The sequence below is a fragment of the Spinacia oleracea genome, chromosome 2 (genome assembly GCF_020520425.1).
Source record: "Spinacia oleracea cultivar Varoflay chromosome 2, BTI_SOV_V1, whole genome shotgun sequence".
In the NCBI taxonomy this organism is placed as follows: domain Eukaryota; kingdom Viridiplantae; phylum Streptophyta; class Magnoliopsida; order Caryophyllales; family Amaranthaceae; genus Spinacia; species Spinacia oleracea.
The window spans coordinates 67,325,034-67,347,238 of record NC_079488.1 but is presented as its reverse complement, the minus strand read 5'-3'; the positions used below and the strand labels follow the sequence as shown (position 1 = coordinate 67,347,238).

The following is a 22,205-nucleotide window of genomic DNA, read 5'->3' as shown; positions in this document are numbered from 1 at the left end:
CCCCCTTGGCTTGCACTTGCGGGTTGGCCTCTTGAGCGAAATTCGTCTGCTGAAGACACTACCTCGACCGGGGCATGTGTTGGATCTACGATAGAAGCGGTACCAAGCCAAGCGCAAATAACTACCCATAGAAGCCTATCATAAACTACATGACATATCATTATTGCCTCATGATGGAATGTTAGTTATGTGTAGCGAAATATATGATTGTGTGTGACAAATTGTCCTAGAAAAACCAACGACCTTAAAAATTGCCCAAACATTCATAAACCGATTTGCCAAAGAGTTATACCGAAACACGTGTTCTGCAAACCCGAACGATCGCCACAAAAATAAGCGATGCTCGGGATGGCCTGTAACGAATCCCACAACGCGTAAAGGACGTTATTAGGCAAGCAGGCAAAATCAAAGTCGCGTAAACAAAGGTAGACGCAAACAGAAAACGAGAACCAGCCAGGGACGCATTTTCAACGCCCCTGGCTGGGCGCCAGAATTTCTCACGCCCTACGCTGGGCGCTGAAGTTGCTGCTTGGCCTTCTGGTCAGGCGCAACAGCCTCGTTGCCCGCGCAAAAGGAAATTACGTAGCACAAAAAAAACGTTCGTAAAAAGAATTGCTACGAGGGCGTAAGAAAAGCACTCGATTTCAAAAGCGACTCGTAAAAAATTAATAACTCTTTGCGTCGTTGTTAGGCCTCTTACGACGACAATACTCGGCACTAAAAACCGAACATGCTAATAATTATGAATGTCACACGGGCAAGTGTTTCGAAAATCCAAAGAATGACCAAAAGAAAAAACCAAAAAGTGTACCAACAAAAGAAAGATGAAAAACCAATAGAGAGAGTCGAAGTCTAGACTACGTAATACTTGAAACTTTGGGACCTAAACTTTAGTTTATCTTATACATAGGACTGGTCCTGCCACTTGGTGCCGATCAGGAAATCAACGGTTAGTGCGCCTCGAAGATACATCGCCAGCACCAGGTTTAGTGACTCCAAGCTCCGTCCGTCATCCCTCATTTCAAGGATCTCCGCTTCCCCAACCTCGATTCGCACCCTCAAACATGTCTATAGAAGTGCTACAGCACCAAATAACCCAAATGACCCTGCTCGTGAACCAACTAAAAATGGAAAACGAATCCTTAGCGGCTGCGCAAGCCAAACATTTTGCATTACTGGTCATTTGGCCTCCTGAACCCGAATTAGCCCAAAAATTCATTGACAATCTGGACCCAACTTAAAAACAACATCTTAGATACTTGAGCCTTGATAGCTTCAAGAGAATTTATGATATGGGAATAAAGATCGAGGATGACCCCACAAAAATAGTACAAAGCAAACCTGCATACAAGAGTAGCACCTACCGCAGGGGCCCCATGCCCCAAGCCCAAAAGGTCCATGCTGTAACCCGAAGGGGCCCGGGAAGGTGGACCCGAAGTCGAAGGTTTGCCCCACTCGGGTCGACTCTAGTACAAGCTTTCCAAAGACTAACCAGTCAGGGAAAACTAAGGCCAATAGGCCCTACACCCGACCCTCCAGTCAAAAATAAGTACTGGGCCGACGGCGCTCGCTGCGAGTTCCATCAAGGGAATGGGCATGATACTGAAAACTGCTGGAATCTAAAAAACAGAATCCAGGATATGATAGAGGATGAAATAACACCTCTCCCCAACGTTGGCAAACCCAACAACAACAAGAGCCCACTCGACTCTTGTCACATCTCTCTCGACCTACCAGAAAATGAGAACTGCAACCCTACGGTGTACATTACACCTCAAGGTGCACCACTCGCCGTGGTCCCTATGGATCAAATTGAGAGAGAAGTGTGCAGTGTGTGGGATGATAATGCTGAAGATGTCTACCTGTCTCAAATATCGGGCCAAGACCTCTTTACTGAGACTTGGCCCAGATCTGAAATTTCCCATGATTGTCATACTTTGGATGAGGCACCTCACCTCACCAAGACCAAAACAGCTGAAATATTGGACAACCAGGCTTTATGGACATTGTTTAACGAATCGAGGCCTATGGAGGACGAGACTGTGATGACTACCCTAGCCTTACAAGATGAAGGTTTCGATCCTACCCGGTTAATCGCTCCTGCATCAACACTGGGAGAGATCGAGAACGGATGGGTGAAGACATATCAGTGGGTCAATGCAAAAGGAGTAGAATTCAAGATGAGTACCGGTGAAGGATCAAAGTTTTACGAGACTAAACCCAAGGCTTGAGCCACCTAGAGCACCTTAATAAAAAGCGCCTAGTAGTTCTTTAGATTGGTAGAAAAATAATAAAGACTTTAGATGGTCCTAAGACCCCTTAGAATATAGGTCAAGTTTATTTCAGTGTGTTTTCCTTAGTTTCCAAAGACGTAATATTCCTCCTAAAAAACTTTATTTCTAACACTAAAAAAGCACCAAACGTACTTGCAAAGAGGCGGCCCACTCTAGGCCCAATAAAACAAGGCCCACTCGGCCTTGAATCGTGACATCGAAATTCATCAAACCCCAAAAGAGAACCACATTATCATATTACCAAAACATGAGGGTCTAACCCACGCAACCCAAAGAAATAAAAAAGAAATCAAATTCAAACAATACAAAGTTTGCTCAAGAAAAAAAAAAAAAAACTCATAAAAAATAGACACCGCCCCTCGCATCAACACGCACCTCAGCCCATCCAAAAGCCTATACAATAATCTTCATATCTTCCACACACTAACCCCATTCTCCAAACTGTTTCGAGTCACGAATAGAAAAAATAATCCGGACAAAAATGCATCTCACGCTAACAGTAAAAAAAGTCTCCGAAGTAGCCTCAAAATTGATTTTAAATACGAGTAAAAATAAAAGCACTAAAACAAAAACAAAAAAAGAAAAAAAAATGCAAGAAAACGTGAAGCAAAGCGTCAAAATTGACCGCCCAAATCATTTTCAGCGCCCAGGGCTGGGCGCCGAAACCTTTGACGCCCCAGCCTGGGCGTTGAAACTCTCTGCCTGCCTAATTTTTAGAAGTGCTCGTCATTTTATCCGCACATAACGGAAAAATAACGAACACTTGGGGGGTACAGCACGTATCCAAACAAGCTTACCAAAAAATATAGCCATACAAAAAAGTCAAATTTCGTTTTTACATAAATACTTACGGCAAAAAATGGTAGACGAGGCGAAAATAATGATAAAACTTCACTCATTTGACCAGTTAAGTAATATGCTACCACCTCAGGGCATATCTATTAAAATCTGGCATCCTATAACTTATTCTAGCTAGAACTACGCGTGACCTGATTCTGACAAGATACGTAGGCAATCCTTACCAAGGATTCGGTCCAATCAATCAAAAAAAACAAACATACATAAATTGTGCAAAAAGTGTTAGACATATAAAAACATAAAAAAAAAAAAAAAAAAAAAAAAAAAAAAAGGAGAAACAAAAAAAAATATGAAAATGAAAAAATAAAATACGCCTTTATTGAAAAATAATAAGAAGGAAAACAAAGTGCTAAGGAATGAAAAAACAAACACAACTGACATAAATAAAGGGCACCTACACCCTAGCAAGAACTACACTACTCTAGTTCTTCCGGATCATCAAATAAAGTCTTGTAGAGGGCAATGTTCGCAAGATCCACCCCCGCAGTCTTCTGCGCTGCCCCAATATCAATCTCCATAAGAACCGGCTCCTGGACACTAACTTCCAAAGATGCCAAGGCTTCAGAAACATTCTCAGTTATAGCCCGCTCAGCCTCAAGGGCACATACAATGGTGGGAGAAGGATTATTATCATCAACTAGACTAGCCACTTTTTCTACATGCGGCTGAGCCTTCCTAACCCATACATTGTTCCGGCGACGATCTCCGCGAGAGCTTGCATTTCTTTTAACAACAGCAGGCCCCTTCATGTTAGGCATCTTTTTAGGCCTCAAACTGGAACGGGGAGGAACTTCCTTTCGCTTTCGATCAGGACGAGCTTTCACAGTCTTAATACCATAGGTACGAGGTTTGGCAGAATCAGAACCCTCATACTTAACGCGAATACGAGGTATCAAAAGCTCAGCCGGCTCCCTATTTCGAGCTTCGGTCCTCACAGCTTTATCATCGGAGCTCATCCACAACTTGTAGTTTTCAGAAAGACCCACAAAGCCATTTGTAGCTACGGCCCAACGTGGGAGACCATCATAATACTTAGCCCACGCTAGAACCCGTGCTTGTGAAAAGGCCGCTACCTTAGGTGGTACCGTATCAGAAAAGGGGATAGTCTGCCTTAAACCATATTGACGCATGACTCGGTAAGGGAAAATATAAATGGGCCGAGATAGCCCCAACAAAGAAACATAAACCGATACATCAGAACCCCCCGTCATAGTAGTCAAACCCCACCATGGTACCACCCATTTAATAGAACAGATGCCATAAGTAAAAAAATGAGGTCCATTCGGCCTCGTCGTGGCCTTGGTGCAAGTATTTTCGGTTACCCAAGGCTATAGGGCGATAATGTTTAGGATCGGCAGGAGCTTCCAAGAGTCTGAGCCGTTCCACGAGCCAAATCTGCAAAAAACGGGTACGATCAAAAAATAATAATAAAAGAAAACGGTTCCTGGGGCGCAGTTTCAACGCCCAGGACCAGGCGCCGAAAATTCCAGCGCCCATCCCTGGGCGCTGAAACTCAGCCCCAAGGCAGGACGAATAAAAAATGTGTATGCAAAAAATGTGTATACGTGCGCAAGAAAAAAATTGATTACCTGCAGTAATAGGGGGCTTCCCTTAAAATGTTCAGATTTGGCATCCTTCTTCAGCTCATCCGCACTCAGCAAAGTCTCGGCAACAACCAACGGCATAATAGAATAGCAACTTTCCATCTGGCTAATCAAGGGGATCAACCTTATGTCACCGAACTCACCATTGTTATTCGACAGCAAATAATGATTCAACAAGCAAAACACAAGGGCTCGAATATTCAATTTTTGTTCGGTCATATTCTTACTAGGCCTAAAGTGATGTTTTACAAGTTTTGCCAAATTAACCTCATCACCTACAACAACTTCAGCAAGCATATTAGCATCTAGTCCTAGGAAAGCCTCTATGGTTGTTTTACTCTCTTCAATAGTGCCAGGAGTGGCAGGGGTAGCATTAGTAGGATAACCAAGGATCGCAGCAAATTCATCTGGCAAAGGACATATTTCGTTGCCCCGAAAGACAAAAACATGATGATCGGAATCCCAAAAGCTTAGGGCTGCGTGCAGAAAATTATAGTCAATGTTAATTTGTTGTAAGCCTAAAAGTGCCTCTAAGTGGTATTCTTTCAACAAAGCCTTTTCTGTAGGATTAAGGGCCCGTAGCCAACGCCTAACAGCCCGTTGGAGTGAGAAAGTGGGAATCGACATGACAAAAGCAAGGAGTAATTAAAACACAGCAAAGGAAGAAGGAAATTGAGAGTGATGGAAAATAGGGACGTATCTAGCCCCTATATATAGCTGAACGCATCAAGTGACATCCTGATCCCATTCGGAAAAGCGTTAAGAAATCCGAAAGTCAAAATTCGCCAGGAAATGACTTTCAGCGCCCGAAGCTGGGCGCCGAAATATTTAACGCCCAGCCTTGGGCGCCGAAAATGCAGCCCAAGGCCCAGATTTCACAAAACGCGGAGCAGGAAAAGACTTAAAACCGTGTTGCTAGACACGAGGCCCTATGTACAATTAAGATCAAGCCCAAAAGCACCTTTAAGCTCCCAATTAGCAAAAATGAATGGTAAAACTTGGTCGAAACTTAGACTTGTCTCAAGAAACATATATGTACACTTTTCAAAACAAATATGAAATATCAAGGTCATTCTTCGAAACACCAAAAAACGTTGTTAAGTCGTTGGTTTCTCAAATAAAAAAATGTTTGTCTGTCAAAGGATTAAATCGGGCCAAGCTAAACCGAATGATATTAAACCTTGTCGCCCGAAGACTGAAGTCGCACCCCATGACTTCGCCAAAGTAGCACACCACTATGAAAGGTCGCTCGCACATACGAGCTCGACCCCAAACATGACTAAAAGACGTTATGAAGTATGCGAAAAATGACCACCAAAGCCCGAGTGCTTCGGGGCTCGCGAAAAGTATACTCCAACAGAGAGCGCGCAATCAAAATCACATTCCCGGGCTGCGCTATACGCCGCCCCATGTTTGGATGATCTGAAAAGAACAGGTTCGACCTCAGAAAAGGGTCGTCATTGACACTTGTACATGGTCCTCTGATCAGAGACCAAGTAGTGGCGAAAATCGAGCCATAAAGACTAGCTCAAAACCACGAAAGCGGACGGTCGCAAGATAAAGGTCCGTCTGAACACGTTATCAGCCCACGTTCAGGTTACAACTAAATTCGAGCATCCCTCGAAAGAATTCGCTCTTGCAAGAATGAATAAAAATAAATTCTCAAAAGAAATCACAAAGAACAAAAGAAATAGGAACTTGCCCATCTTCAGTTGGCAAGATCGCGTCACAAACCACGCGAGTTCCCAAATCGAAAAAACGAATTCAGGGATGTCCACCCTTAGCGGACAGGGCTCGCCCACCTTCAGCGGGCGGGGTCTGCGTCACTAGCCGCGCAGGTCCTCAGTTTTCCAAAAATAAAATTTTCAAAGTTCAAAATAAAACAGGCTCGCCATCTTTAGCCGGCGGGGTCTACGTCACAAGCCGCGTAGGTCCTTAGTCGCTGCAGCGATAACTTTTTCGGTTTTCCCTTTTTCCAAAAATTAAAGGATCGGTTTCCCCTTTTTCCAAAAATTAAAGGATCGGTTTCCCCTTTTTCCAAAAATTAAAGGATCGGTTTTCCCTTTTTCCAAAAATTAAAGGATCGGTTTTCCCTTTTTCCAAAAATTAAAGGATCGGTTTTCCCTTTTTCCAAAAATTAAAGGATCGGTTTTCGCTTTTTCCAAAAATTAAAGGATTGGTTTTCCGTTTTTCCAAAAAAGAACGATGAAATTGGTTTTCCCTTTTTTCCAAAAATTAAAGGATTGGTTTTCCGTTTTTCCAAAAAAGAACGATGTGCTGAATTTTCCTTCGTTTTACGTCCCATAAAAACAAGGGGGTTTTTCTCGTTTAACTAGCCTTGAAAATGAGAATCTTTAAAAATATTTTTACCTCGTGGTTGGGCTTGGCCATGCCCAATTACACTTTATAGATTTGATTTCGAAAACATCTGTAGCTACTCCCAATGACAAAGTGAGGGAGTTTCTACACTTCTTTAGATCCTTCCAATGACAAAGTGAGGAAGTTTCTATACTATCCGTTGATAAATCCCAATGACACGTGAGGGATATGTCGACACTCCAAGTGATGACCCTTGAGTCAAATGTTATCACTCGGGGGCTCGTGAGACCCTCGCAAAAACAGGTCACCATGGCTTGTATGGCGCACTCTGTCTAGTACTTTGACCATCGTCTTATTCCAAGACTCAGTCAAAGTGGGGGCTAACTGTACACGCCTACTTTTATCCCCATTCCCGAAAGGAAGGTTCGATGATAAAAACATAAATCTCCACTTGACAACGCATCTCCTATAAAATAACGAATCTCATTCCCCTTCTCATTTCACCCGAAACCTGCTATTTATGGAAACCTGCTAAAAATGGTAACTGCCGTAAAGGGTAGTTGCTAAAAGTAGTAAGAATAAAAGATAGAAACCTGTCAGAATTAGGTGTTGCACTCCAACATAAACCCTAAATGAGATAGAGATTACGAGAGAATCCTATTCCTAATATGATTCGAAAATAAGAGTCACGTATGAATTCAAATCCTAACGAGCCTAGAGTTCGTAACGGGCCCAGACGCATCCCGTCACAAGGTTAATACGCACTAAAGGAATCAATTAAATCTCAAATACTCCGGATTCTAGGAATCCGAATCTGACTAAGAAAAACAGCCCAGACCCTATTTTCAACGCCTGGCTCTGGGCGCCGAAATCTTCGGCGCCCAGGCCTGGGCGCTGAAAATACCTGGTACGTGTTTTTTCCTAATTCCTCGTGGATTAGAATTCTGCAATTCTATCTTTTCACGAACTCTTTCCTATAAATAGACCCTTAAGTTCGACGTGAAAAGGACACAACACACAATTATTATTCTGAGTATTGGCTCTAAACCCCTAAGCCTAAGCCTCACGCTGCAAAACTGATCACGCGTTCTGTCGCAATCGATCCATAAATCGAACAGAACGTATCCTGTCCCATAACTTGAGATTCGTTAAATAAAAGGAGAAATAGCAAAGTCAAAGTGGTTAGTTTTCTAAGAACCGTGACGCACCTCTCAAGGGTGCGTCGTAATGTGTCCCTTTTCCATGGTTTAATTGCTTTCCTCGCCCTTTTATGAACTGTTAAACTAACTAAAATCTGATTGTTCGATCACGCTTAATAAATATGATATTTTTGGGAAATTGGATTATCATGCTAGGTCCCTTAAAACAATCTAAATGAGATAATCATGTTCGATCTAGTACTATATGTTGCATATTGATAAAATCAACTCAGATTAGTTTAATAGTTAACGCATGTCCCTTCAATTATTTATGCTGAGCTAGTAAGGATATCCTGCCTCTGGAGTTATCGAAGAGCGAGTACTCCTCTCGGTAGTTACAGTCCCCCGAACCCTTAATCTCTACCCTGCGGGTGTACGTTGAGCGATCCCCACCACCAGGGATCACAAGGGAACCTACGGCCGTCGTGGTCAAACATAATTGCACTCCCTTTATGTCAGGATAACCGGGTTTTGTCAGTTTTTCTCATTGTCGTTAAAAACTGAATGGTGACTCCTATATTACTAGTCAATTGGGTGTAAACTCACAGAAAATCCAATTACACTTGATTTGACAAAAAGAAGCGTCACACCCACGAGGGACGAGGTCACGCATTAGCCTCGTGCTTTTTCGACCCCCTCACAGGTGCGTGCCTCAAAAGTGTGGAGAATTGAAGGAGAAATTAATGAAAGAAGGGCATCATACGCCATATTCTGTGCACCCGGGTGGTGACAAGTTGTATAAGGACTTGAAAAAAATCTATTGGTGGCCAAGAATGAAGAACGAAGTAGCTGAATTTGTAGCTAGATGCCTGACTTGTCATAAGGTTAAAATAGAACACAGGAGTCCTCAGGGGAAGGTCCAACCTTTAGAGATTCCAAGTTGGAGGTGGGACTGTATTTCTATGGACTTCGTCATTTGTTTACCTAAGTCGAAAACCGGAAATGATACAATTTGGGTTATGGTAAATAGGTTGACCAAGTCAGCAGTGTTTATACAAATGAAGGAAACCTGGAATATGGAACAACTTGCTAAAGCTTACATTAAGAATGTTGTGAGGTTACATGGAGTTCCTAAGGATATCGTATCGGATAGGGATTCAAGGTTTCTTTCGAATTTCTGGAAGAGTGTGCAGAAGAGCTTTGGTACGACATTGAAAATGAGTACAGCCTTCCACCCAGCCACAGATGGACAACTGAGAGAACCATCCAAACCCTTGAGGACATGCTTCGGGCATGCGTCATTGATTTCCAAGGAAGTTGGGAAGATAGCCTGGATTTGATTGAGTTTTCATATAACAATAGCTATCATGCTAGTATTGGGATGGCACCATTTGAGGCCCTGTATGGAAGAAAGTGTAGAAGTCCCCTTTGTTGGAACGAAATTAGTGAAACCGTAGTGTTGGGACCTCAAATGATCGAGGACACCATGAACCAAATCCGAACCATCCAATCCAAGATTCAAGCGGCGCAGGATCGCCAAAAGAGTTATGCAGACTTGAAACGTAGGGATGAGGAGTTCAACATAGGCGATAAGGTGTTGCTCAAAGTGTCACCAATGAAAGGTGTCATGAGATTTGGAAAGAAAGGGAAGTTAAGCCCTAAGTACATAGGCCCATATGAAATCTTAGAAAGAATTGGAAAGGTAGCTTATAGACTAGCCTTGCCTATGGACTTGCATAGAGTGCATAATGTGTTCCACATATCTCAGTTAAGGAAATATATCCCGGATATGTCGCATGTGTTGCAACCGGAGACCATAGAATTATACCAAAGTTAAACTTTTGAGGAAAGACCTGTCAAAATCCTTGATAGTAAAGTGCGTAGTACACGTACTAAAGATGTGAAAATTGTCAAAGTGTTGTGGTCTAATCAAGAATCTGAGGAAGCAACTTGGGAAGCGGAGGACGAAATGAGAAAGAAATATCCCGAGCTTTTTTTTCCCGAGTTTAGTTGAGTTACGGGGTTGTAACTCGTGTCTTTTAAATGGGGTAGAGTGCGGTAGAATTTCGCGATTTTTACCTTGTTTTCCACTATTTTGTGCTCAATTTAGTGCTTTCTATTGAATTTGCACTTATTATTGTCCTGTTTAATCACGTAAAGAGTACAACAACTTAAAATTTTTGCAAGTGAACGCATTAACGTCTCATAAAGTCTCAAGTTTTGAGTTTGAATTTTGATTTCCGAACCCAAGTTTCGGGACGAAACTTCTTTTAAGGAGGATAGACTGTAATACCTCGTATTTTTATAATATTTATAAATATATTTAATTATATTTATAAAGCATTTTACGATTTTTGGAATTTATTTCGCATTTAAATATTATTTAAATGTATTTTAATTAATTAGAATATTAATTATTTTAATTAAGTACGAAACGAATTTAATTTTCGAGTCGGGAAATTTAATGAGTCGCTAGTAATTTTAAAAGGTTTGGGTTTTAAATGAAAAGTCCAATTCGTTTTATTAAACGAGCCCAATCAAAAGAATTTAATTCAAGTCCTAAGCTAGCCCAATCATTTAATTCCCTAAGCCCAATTCTAATTTCCTAAGCCTAGCCCATTAGAAATAGGTAGCCTATAAATATGACTCCCCTCATTAAATGATCCCCCTTAATTTCATAAAACCCTCTTTTACTTTCTTGCCCCACACTCCTCTCCCTCTCCTCTCTTTGTTCGGCTCACCCATACAACCCGCACAGCACTCGGCGTGCACGTGCCCGTGTGCCTCGCTCGTCGCCCACACTCACACTCGCCCATTCCTCTCTTGCCCGCAGCCCGCAGCGAGCACTCGTTGTGCCCTGCGCTGCTGATGTGCCTCTGTTGTTTCCTTCGTCCCTTCGGACATGCACACCCCTTGCTCTCGTCTCTCTTGCTGCGCACACAGCGCCCTCGCCCCTTGCCCTCGTGTCCCGCAGCGCTGCGCTGCGTCGCTGTGCCCCTGCCTTCGTCCCTTCGGCCGCACACGCGCACACACGATTGTGTGTGTGTGTGTGTGTTTTTTTTGTTCGTTGTTCAATCTTTTTCGCCCAATCACTTAAATTCGTGGTTGTTCCGTGCTATAGGCCGGATTGGTATAATTCTCTTCTTCCTTACCTATTCTATTTAAATTTCCGTATTTTAAATTATGATATTATTATTGTTTTGAATGATTAAAATGCTGGGAATCGGTTATGAACACCGTGCTTTGAGGATTTACGTGTTGTGATTCATTAGGCTTGTTTTAATTATTAAAGTATGAATTTTCAGAGTCGTCTATTTAATAAAGAATTGATTTTTATGATGTTAAAATAGTTTTATTGGGATTTTCAAGTTAGGGTTTGAACCTAGACCTAATGAGTCAATTGATTAGCATAATTAGGTGATGATTTTAATTATGATAATCAATTATATTTTCAGATTTATATAAAGGCTTAAAGTGTTGATTTTTATTGATTTTAAGGGCGAAAAAAGTATGTTTTCATACTAGGGATTGGTTTTGCAAATTGAGACGATTATTTTATTGAAGAACGATTGAATTCTAAAGTTTAAATAAGGTTTAAAATTTTACAAAGTTGCTGGAAATTTAATGAACATGGAAATAATTTAAGTTTCATTATTTTGGTAATAGGAGGTGATTTCTAAGTGAGTGCTTGTATTGCAAAGTGGCCCCTACGCTTAGGTATTCAAGGTACGTACAAGTCTAGGGCGACTACACCATTTGTCAAGAGAATTGCATGATTGTATGGATGTGAATTATATTATGTGGATTCATGTTTATTTTGGTGAACGGTCATGTGAATTATGATGTTGGATGTATTGGATTATTTGTTGAACAAGCATGTTGAGATTATTATGAGTATGGATTTCATTGTCAATCATGTTGTTCAATATTTATGCATGTAAGGTTTGTTTCACATGCAAGGGATGGATTACTTATTATTATGCTATTGTACGGGATGTCTAGCATACTTTGAGCCAATTATTCGTATCTCGTTGTACTATTCATTTTACCACATGTGAAGGGTTAGCTCACGTAAGCCACCGCACATGTAGGGTTCGGTTGGGAATACTATATGAAATAAATTAGATATGTCGTGCAAGGGCACAACCCTCATGTTAATATACATGATGTGGAATCTCACTTTTGTGAGGAGGAACATGGTAGTAATTTCACAAGTGTCTTGCTTTGTTGATCACAAGTCCTAAAGCATTAAAATAAGATTGTTTTTGGTAGTTGTTTATTAATTGTATGTGTGTATGTTGTTGAGTCTTGAGTTCGCCTTTAATAAAATATTAATAAACGTAAAGTGCAACCAGAACAAGTTTCAAAACTCTTGGAACGTATATACCTTGAGTATGAACAATGGGGGAAGACTTGCCGGAAAGCTTGATCTCCTATTAATGATACAAGACGTTGTTTCATTTATATTATGCGCAGGAATTCCGTCGGTATGGCCCAACACTCGGTATGGCCCGATTTTATTACTATATATTTGGTGTATGGTTGGCTCCCATCACCTCTTTCCTTTATGGAATATTTCTTTGGCACGTTCGAAGCTTATTCTAATTAAATTGTGAGTCAAGAGTCGAGTCTTGTATTCCTGATTTGTTTGTTAATTATTAAAGGGCTTTTGTATGTTGATTAGTACTTAGTGAGTTATGCATGTTTATAGTTTTGTTTCACTCTATTCTTGTAAGTACTCGGCTTTTGCTGACTACGTGCTTTGTGTTTTTTTTGGTCATGGCCTTTGCCTTAATGACCCTATGATGATCTATCATTTTCAGTTGCATTGATGGGGAGTAGAATAATATAGCAGGTTGGTAGATCGAAATCATGTGGCTTGGGATGATTGAGAGAGTTGCGTGCTTTCGTATTTTGAACTATTTATTTATAGTTTAATTATGTTTGAATTCGTTGAACTTTTATACTTTGGGTTTTGGGCCGTCATGGTTCTAATTTGTAGGGGACTAGGAGGCCTCGATATCTATTAATTATGTTTTGAAAAGTTAATTGACATTAAATTCCGCTGCGTAATTCCGGTAATAGCCGGCCTTAACCGTTATCACGGTGGCGATAATACTTTAGTAATTCCTTTATTTTAAGTTGGAAAATTATTTTATAAAAGCAAGGAATTATTAGGGTGTTACAACACCAAATCAATATTTCAATTCAATTAAACCAGCCTAACTCGAAAAAATCAACTATTAAAAGCAAGAAATAAAACCCTAATTCTAAAAATGCAAAGAAGGAGAATCGTACCAGGGAGAAAGAGACGATTAATATAGTGAGGAGATTCAGAAGGAGTATGCGTAGTGAGGAAGAAATTTCTATCGTCGTTCATACGAGCAACCAAAATCTGTTATTGGTGAGTCAGAAGGATGTAGCAACGCAAAACACTGAAGGAGGGAGGACGAAGAGGGGAGATGAGATAGAAAATGAGGGTGAAGGAGATTGGAGTGAGAGCTAGGGTTTGGAACTAGGGGTGAAAGAAAGAAGAAGGGAAGCAGGGAGAAGGGAAGCAGAGAAACAAGCGTGGCATAATCTGAGAAGAAGGTAGATCAGTAGTAAAGGGATAAAAGTGGGGGTAAAATGGTCAGAGCACTATTGCTGCAATAGTAACTTGAACTTTGCATGTTTTAAAGTGTTAGGATTACTTAGATGGTCCATCTCCGGTAACAATGACTTACCCCACTAGTCCACCACCATGTTATTTAATGAGAAAATTAGCAAATTAATTTCAAACCCGTCAAACAAACATAGAAACAAAAATTTAATCAGTTATTAATAGGAAACAACATTCACATTCCATTTAACATGAGAAAGTGACATAAATTAAATAAAACTTGATAAAATAAAACGTAATCTAACATGAAATCAAGATTGGTGAATTAAGTAGATCTTTGGTGAGACGAGAAACCCTAATTTTTGTAAACTCTCGGAGAGAGAAGGAACTTTGATGTCACATAAGTATATTAAGTATAGGAAGTCTTGAGTGTTGTTTGGTTGACATGAAAAACAATGGAAAGTGTAAGTTTTTAGAAAGTTGAGGTTGTGATGTTGTTTGGTTTGCAAAAACGTGGGAAGTCACATTTCCTATGAAGTTCCACGTACTTCTCGTAAAATGGAGGAAGTTATTTACCTAGGCCCCTAGGTAAGTGGAAGGAACTTCCCATAGGAAGTTACTGCCCAAACAACATTTTCTATTTTCTAGGAATTGTGAAAACATGGGAAAATTTTAGTGCTATAAACTTTTACTTCCTATAGTCAACCAAAAGTTACCTTATTTCATATGCTATGTTGCTATGTTGCTGAGACCAAATAAGACTTGGCCTAGTGGTAAAGGGTTGGCCTCATAACCTCAAAGTTATGGGATCAAACCTCACTAGGGCTCTTTAGAGGTGAGGATTTCCTTTATAATCCCCTCACTTTCAATGAGTTTGACCTGCAAAGCTGACTGAAAATACATGTACGAGGTATATATCAATTGACTAACATCCTTCATCTTCTTTTCTGAAAAAATACTATGTGGCTGATTCATGAATAAAATTTGGAAAACGCACGCAATTATTGTATAAATCGAACTTTAACCCTTACATTTCAATTTCAACACAAGTGAATTGTATTAAGTACAGTTTCACTAGTTAATTTCAATAATCCAACCCTTCTTGTCTTCAATCAGACCATTTTGAATCCCAGAATATAATGACATCAACCTCTTACACATTGAATTGGCGTTTGTTGCCTGGTAATCTACCCTGCAAATTTCATATTATTAAGAGTTCTCGCATTAGAAAAGGCCCCTCGCGAATTACATAAAACCATATACGGAGTTTAACATAAGAAAAATTAACAAAACGCGTGTGTATATACCTTTTTCCTTTGTATGTAACGCTACCTACAGGAACCATCACAACAGCAGTTCCGGTGCAGAAAGCTTCATCTGCTTCGAGTAATTCCTCCACCGCAATCTGTCGTTCCTCAACCTATACGAGTTCTAGTTTAGTATTCAGATAAGGTGGTGCTAAGCATCACTATATATGTTCAACTTGAATAAATAAAACTTAGACTTAATCAAGGTTTTTGACCAACTGTAGACTTGCTAAACATATATAATTAAAGATAGGCATTGGGCCAGGCCGAAGAATGGTACGGCCCCACACGAAAAAACACAACCCAGTTACCCAGCACGTGCACCAAGTTGTGGTCTGTGCTCTGATCAAAGCACGACACAACAAAGTACGTAAAATTGAGTAAGATTGGCACAATGGGTTTGGGCGTGCCGAGGTCGTCCTTTTGAAATTTCAGGTCGGTGCGACACGAAACTAGTGAGATTGGCAAGGGTCTGGTTCATTAAGGCCCAAGGCACGTGGGCTCATTACGAAAAACGATTCGATTCGGCCAACAACCATCTTTATCCCGTCACTCCCTCCGTATTTATTTAAAAGATACACTTGGTCGGACACGGGTATTAAGAAAAAGAATTGAATGAAATCAAAAAATAAAACAAGTGGGGTTTGGTAGATATTTTAATAAGTAAAACAAGTGGGGACCATGTCATTTTAGGGATGAGGGGTGGGGGTGGGGTGTAAATAGATTATTTAATTAGATGGTGAGATTAATAAGTTACTAAAAATGGCAAGTGTATCTCTTATATAAATACGGCCGTTAAAGACAGGTGTATCCTTTAAATAAATACATAGGGAGTATTTTCAAGCAAAAATAAATAAATTCTTCTATTTATCTTCTTGTTAATTACTACTCCTACATACTTGTATATAGTTTGTTAATACATAATACGTACCCTCAATGGCGGACCTACCCTATGACCAAGGGTGGCACGTGCCCCATCCTCCCAGGAAAAAAACGGTTATTTTTACTTTTAAAAAACGCAGATATGTGCCATGAAAGTGTTTAATGTGTAAGTTCGATTCTATCATAAATAAGTACTTGCCGCAGTGGTAATTTGCTTCGCCTGCCCTTTCGTTTGGGGCCGGTTTCGAGCCTTGTTTGACGAAGTTTGCTTGAACATTTTATCATTCATTTAAAAAATTTCGTTCTTTCTATCTTCTTTTTTTAAAAAAAATTTCCGTTCTTTTTATGATAATTCAATTTTTGTTATCAATGGAATGGCATTACTACAAATTAACATTTTACTTGGTTATGATAATTTGACATTTTTGAATCAATAAAATACTTCGTATATACGGAGTAATACATTAGTGCATACAAATTAAATACAATAATGTTATTTGGAGGGTTTTTTTATATAATTGATTTGCAAAGGATCAAATTAGGTTGTAGATGTCTTCGTGAATTTTTTTTCCCTATTTTGAAATGGAGATGTTTTAGTGATTTAAAATTCAAGTTAATGACACGAATTCTTTCTTCTGAATGTTCATTTTTTGACTTTGAAAGCAGATACTCTGTATGAGTGTCTTGGTGTTACTAAAAAAAATCAAGATATTTATATGACCTAAAATCACTACAAGAAATTGTACTATTAACGACGGGAAATCCCGTCGTGAAAGGCCAATAATCGTTGATTAACGACGGGATTTCCTGTCGCGAACCCGTCATAAAAGGGGGCCGTCGTTAATAGAAATCCCGTCGTAAATTCGTCGTAAACCCGTCGTAAAAGACATTTGCGACGGTTATTCCCGTCATTGTTTGGTTGTTAGCCCCGTCGCAAAAGGCTTTTGCGACGGGATTTTTGACCCGTCGTAATTAGGTCGTCGTTAAAGATACAAATTCTTGTAGTGAATATAGTCTACAACACTAATATTTTCTTCAAAATAATATACGGAGTATATTTTTGTTTATTTTGAAAAAGTGAAATATGAATGTTACTGTGTTAATAATTTTTTTCAATCAATATTTTTTGCTTTAATGTTGTTTATTTATTTATTTATTGATAATTAAGGAAATAAAAAAATTAGGTTAACCTCAGTTAAACCAATAAAACATAAAAATTATGGCCGTAAGTGAACCAAAAAAATCGACTTCTGATTTGCCGACCCTTTCTCCACATCGGCAATAATGTTGAAGATTGGTGCCCCCCTGATTGAAAATTCTGGGTCCGCCACTGCGTACCCTAGTCGATCAATATGTTTCTATATTATGTACTTTAGCATATACTAGGACTTAATTAGCTTGTACTATAAATATATTAATCAAATACTTAAGCTTTGTAGCAGGGGCGGACCTATGAAGCCCTCGAGGGATTCCAAGGGACCCCCATTATTTTCAAAAAATAAGTTGCTAAATTGATTTTGAGGTAATTGATTGCACTTAAATACTAAACATATACATAATTAACTTACACTAATCTTAATAAAATACCTCTGGCATGATGGTTGGTGGACAAATATTTCACCTAGGCTACCTAAGTTTGAATCCTCTAATGTACAAATTATTTTATCTTTTACTTGTTGTTTGTTGATTCTCTAAATTTTTCATGCTTTGTTTTTATTTTTTCCTTTTCCCTTTATAGGTCATTTTGTCTTATCACTTTTTATTTTTTGTTTTGTTTTTTCTATAATGATACATGATATAATTTGATTTACAAAAACACAAAAAAGTGTAGTTTATTTTTTCTTCAAATATATTTTTTAATTTCCATAAGATATGTTTCTAGTAATGTATATTTATACTCCAATTTTATAGACTTATTGTTGCATGTTACCTTGAACTTTTTAGAGGTCTAATTAATTACTTCGTAAATAGGATTATAATGCCCCGACCACAAGGGTTGAGAATGATGTTCATTTTTCTTTTTATTAGTGTTTGTGTGTGCTATTTGTTTGGAGATAATTATTGCAATAAAGTAATTCTCCTTCAAAGTATGAAAAACTCGTTTTCCATTTTAAATTGATATCGCACCAAGTTATTGTTATAATTTGGACTATTGTTATGGAAATCCAAAATTAAAGTTCATAAATTCTCCACGTATTTTATTACGACGTTTATAATATTTACTATTTACCTTTCAACTTTAACCCACTAAAAGGAAAACAAATCATAAATAATTTTGGACCCCCATAGATTAATTCCTGGGTCCGCCCCTGCTTTGTAGTACAACTTGAACGGAAAATTAAACTTAATCTATTTTATTACTAACCTTGAAACCGTTTTCTAGAGCAATTTCGACGATACTTTTCCTTGTTACACCAGGGAGAATTGTACCTTTGGTTGGTGGAGTTGAGATTATACTGTCCTGTAAGTATGAAGAGTATATACATTCAAATGAACAATTTTAGTTAGTCCTAGATGAAGCAACTATTTACGTGCAGATATATGATTGAAGAAGTATTTATAAATATATTATACCTTAACAACAAATATATTACAAGTAGAAACCTCCTCTATATATTTCCCGCTTTCGGAATCAAGATACAGCACATCCGAATATCCATTTTTCTTTGCTCTTTCCAATGGTTTCAAACCCTCAAATATAATAGATAGATGAACCAAAAATAAGTTAGTACTAACATAGCCTTAAAATAGTTATTGGAACGTAACATGCATTTGTTTTTATGCTAAAAAGAACATATGATACGTAGTATATATAATTATATATGCTTACTGGCGCATAGTTGGTTATTGATTTCACACCCCCAGCACCACCACGAGAAGCACGGTCAAATTGATCCTCCACATACAAGTTTAATGCCGCGTTCCCTTCCTAATACAATATTAAAAACAACTAGAATTAATTCAGCACATTATTAAGTCCACGTACAAGTTCATATATATATATATATATACGGAATAGCTAGTATTCCCTCTGTCTCTAAACTCAGCTCAAATAAAGCAGCAAAATCGCGTTGTATTAAATAAAAACGGGAAGAGTAACCTTAAAGTAGTTGCGAACTGGAGAAGCATAGATAAGGAATGTGTACTCGGGAGCTGGAGCCACACCTAGTACAGCACCTGTTCCTAGGAGCAAAGGTCTAAGGTATAGTGAACCTTTCCCTGGTGGAGGAATCTGTTACATTGTTGGAGTGTTCTTATCAAGTAATCATACATAAAGGCTAAAGAGTTAATGATCGAACCATAATTAATGTTTGATACTTAATCATATACCAACATACATACCCAGCGCTTATTAGCAAGAGCAGTCTGCTTGACTGCATCAATGAACTGATCAACAGACGGGGAAGGCATACACACTCTTTCCGCGCCTATTCTCATGCGTAAGGCATTTTGATCAGCTCGGAATAAAACAAGCTTCCCATTTTCTCTTCTCATTGCCTTCAATCCTTCAAATAAACCCTTCCAATGCACAATATTTTAGTAACCTCCGTTTCTAAATTATATTTACAGTTATTATTTGCGCAAATAGTAAGATAAGAGAAGAATAATGTAGAAAATATTGATGAATATAATAAAATATGGATAAATCAAGAGATACTTCTAAAATGGGGGTTGCTGAACTTAAGAAAAAAATGAACAAAGTAAAAGAAATTGAGTGGAAAGGTGAAGAAATAAAAAATTATGAACAATATCAGCTTAATTAATTACCTGGCCATAGTTCAATACACAAGCTGCAGGACTCAACTCAATGTTCCCATATGGAATTAGCTGCCCCTCCGTAAACTCCTCGTCTCTTGAGCATTTCATCACGTACATGTAATCCGTGGGCGTTAGCCCGAATCCTAACTTGTCCCAGTCAATTTCTGTGTAGCCATTCTCACTACGAGCATGGCTGTCAATCGCAGCATGCATAAACAAATGTTATTTGGCATCGTTTGTTTAGTGTAAAATGTTTTTAATACAAAATGATTTTTCGTGGAAAATATTTTCCAAGAGAAAATACAATTGCAAACTAGTTTTCTTTGTTTGATTTTTTTTAAAAAAATGGGAGAAGATGGGGAAGATTGAGGGGAAGAAGGGAGAGGGAGGTAAGGAGTAAGGGCTAGTTTGGTTGACATTCTAATACATGGGAAGTTTTATTTCCTAGGAAGTGAATAGCAAAGAGGTTGTTTGGTTGACATGAGCATAGGAAGTGAAACTTCCTAGGTGAAGCTGCTTACCTAGTACTCCCTAGTTAAGTAGAACTTCCCATGGGAATTCTAACTTCATATGCTCAACCAAACAAGAATGTTCAATTCCTAGGAAGTTAAAACATATGGGAATTGCAAATACAAGGGAAATATAACCTCATAAGTGCAATCAAACATCACCTAAAGATGGAAAAGTGATTTCACTTCTTTTTAAATGGAAAAGATTTTTCCACCTTTAAGGAAGTTGTGGACAATGGTTTTACATCCCTTACGTAAACAAATATTATTAGCTAGTGTTATATAATACAAGGGAGTGATAACACACCATATCATTGTTTATGTTACCTTAAGGCAGAAGAAATTGGAGATGATGTTGCCGCGTGCGCCATGGATGAAAGTATGAAACGAGCTTAAGACGAATTATGTAGACCTTATTGGAGTAATTAAATTAAATTAAACAATGTGAAATTGAGAGATATGCAAAACATAGGGTGAATTCGTTGGTATTTATAACACTTTGTTACAATAATGTCGTAGGTATATATAAAAATAATCAAGAAAAACGTTATCATATGGTCATTTTTAAATACATGAATAGAAGACTTTAAAATTCTGTCGGCACATTCCTATTTAAGTATTTTTTTCCTAAAGAGAAAATTCTGTGACAAATACCAAATTCATCAAGTACGCCACGTACAGATGGCCAGTGGTTTGGATTGGAACCGACCCACCCTGAGTCGGTTTTGGATCCTCTAGAGTTTTAAAATAACTCTACAAGGTAGAGTTTGAGGATATTAACTATTGAATAAAAAATCAATGGTATTATCTTTTCAAAATTCCCCCTATTTTTTCTCATCAATATGAGCCATTGATTTTAAAATGTATGGTTTAATTAGATACGACTCTACCTTGTAGAGTTTTATTAAAACTCTAGAGAATCCGGACTCCCCTGAGTCTCTGACACACTCCATAGTGGGTTACGTGGGTGGAACACTTATGACCATGACACAACCAGCCCATTCTGGAGATTTTTTTGATCTGTTGTGGGTCGAACTTTTCAACATCACCCATTTGACCCAACCTATCGGATCCTTCAAAACCCACCACGCACACTCGACCCACCCAACCAACACACGAACCCAACCCACCCAACACATGAACCAAACCAACCAAACCCATCTTAATTTTATCAATTTTGTATGAATAAAATGCAAATAAATTCTAATTTTATTGTGTAATACATTAACCACATATATGCGACTATGTGTATAACATAAAAAATAATTAATTTAAGTTCAAACAAAATTTGTAACTTTTCACGCTCAAGTAATCGTCCAAACTCACCTAATCCACATCAATTCCTAAAACTAATGTAAACTCACCAAACGCACCTGACCCATCGGAATCACATCTGTCATAACCCACCAAACCGGCCAATTGAACCCACCCGACCCACCTTCACCCACGACCCACGACCCACATAACCCACGTAACCCATGACCCATCTTGTACTGTGTCCATTTTTTCCGACACAACCTACGACTCGACCCCCCATATTTTAACTGAGGCGGATCGCGTGTCCATTATCACCCACGACCCACCCAACCCGCCACGGTGGCCATTCCTAACTCCAAGCTAATACTTAATGTAACATAGCCTTTTGTTATAGAATATCATCTCTGTTCCATAATGATATTTCACTTTCTATTTTTCACGTATGTCTATTTCATACTCCCTCCGCAAGAGATACACTTGTCTTTTTCGGCTGTATTTATTTAAGAGGTACACTTGTCATTTTTAATAACTTATCAACCCCACCACCTAACTAAATAATCTATCTAATATATCTTATTTCCCACCACCCTATTAAACAAATAATTTCAGAACTACACCCCACCCCCTAAAATGACATGGTTCCCACTTGTTTTACTTATTAAAATATCTACCAAA

At 38.7% G+C, this 22,205-nt stretch overlaps 1 protein-coding gene across 1 annotated transcript; it reads right to left on the bottom strand.

Moving 5' to 3' along the window:
• Positions 1-14,799: 14,799 nt before the first annotated feature.
• LOC110799474 (branched-chain-amino-acid aminotransferase 2, chloroplastic-like) lies at positions 14,800-20,746 on the bottom strand. The gene is made up of 9 exons (XM_022004742.2): positions 20,601-20,746; positions 19,774-19,957; positions 19,348-19,524; positions 19,106-19,237; positions 18,836-18,934; positions 18,580-18,696; positions 18,371-18,466; positions 15,124-15,236; positions 14,800-15,008 (listed from the first exon to the last, which is right to left on the bottom strand). Exons 1-9 carry the CDS (start codon positions 20,642-20,644, stop codon positions 14,891-14,893), a joined length of 1,080 nt encoding a protein of 359 aa, XP_021860434.2. The 5' UTR covers positions 20,645-20,746; the 3' UTR covers positions 14,800-14,890.
• Positions 20,747-22,205: the final 1,459 nt, after the last annotated feature.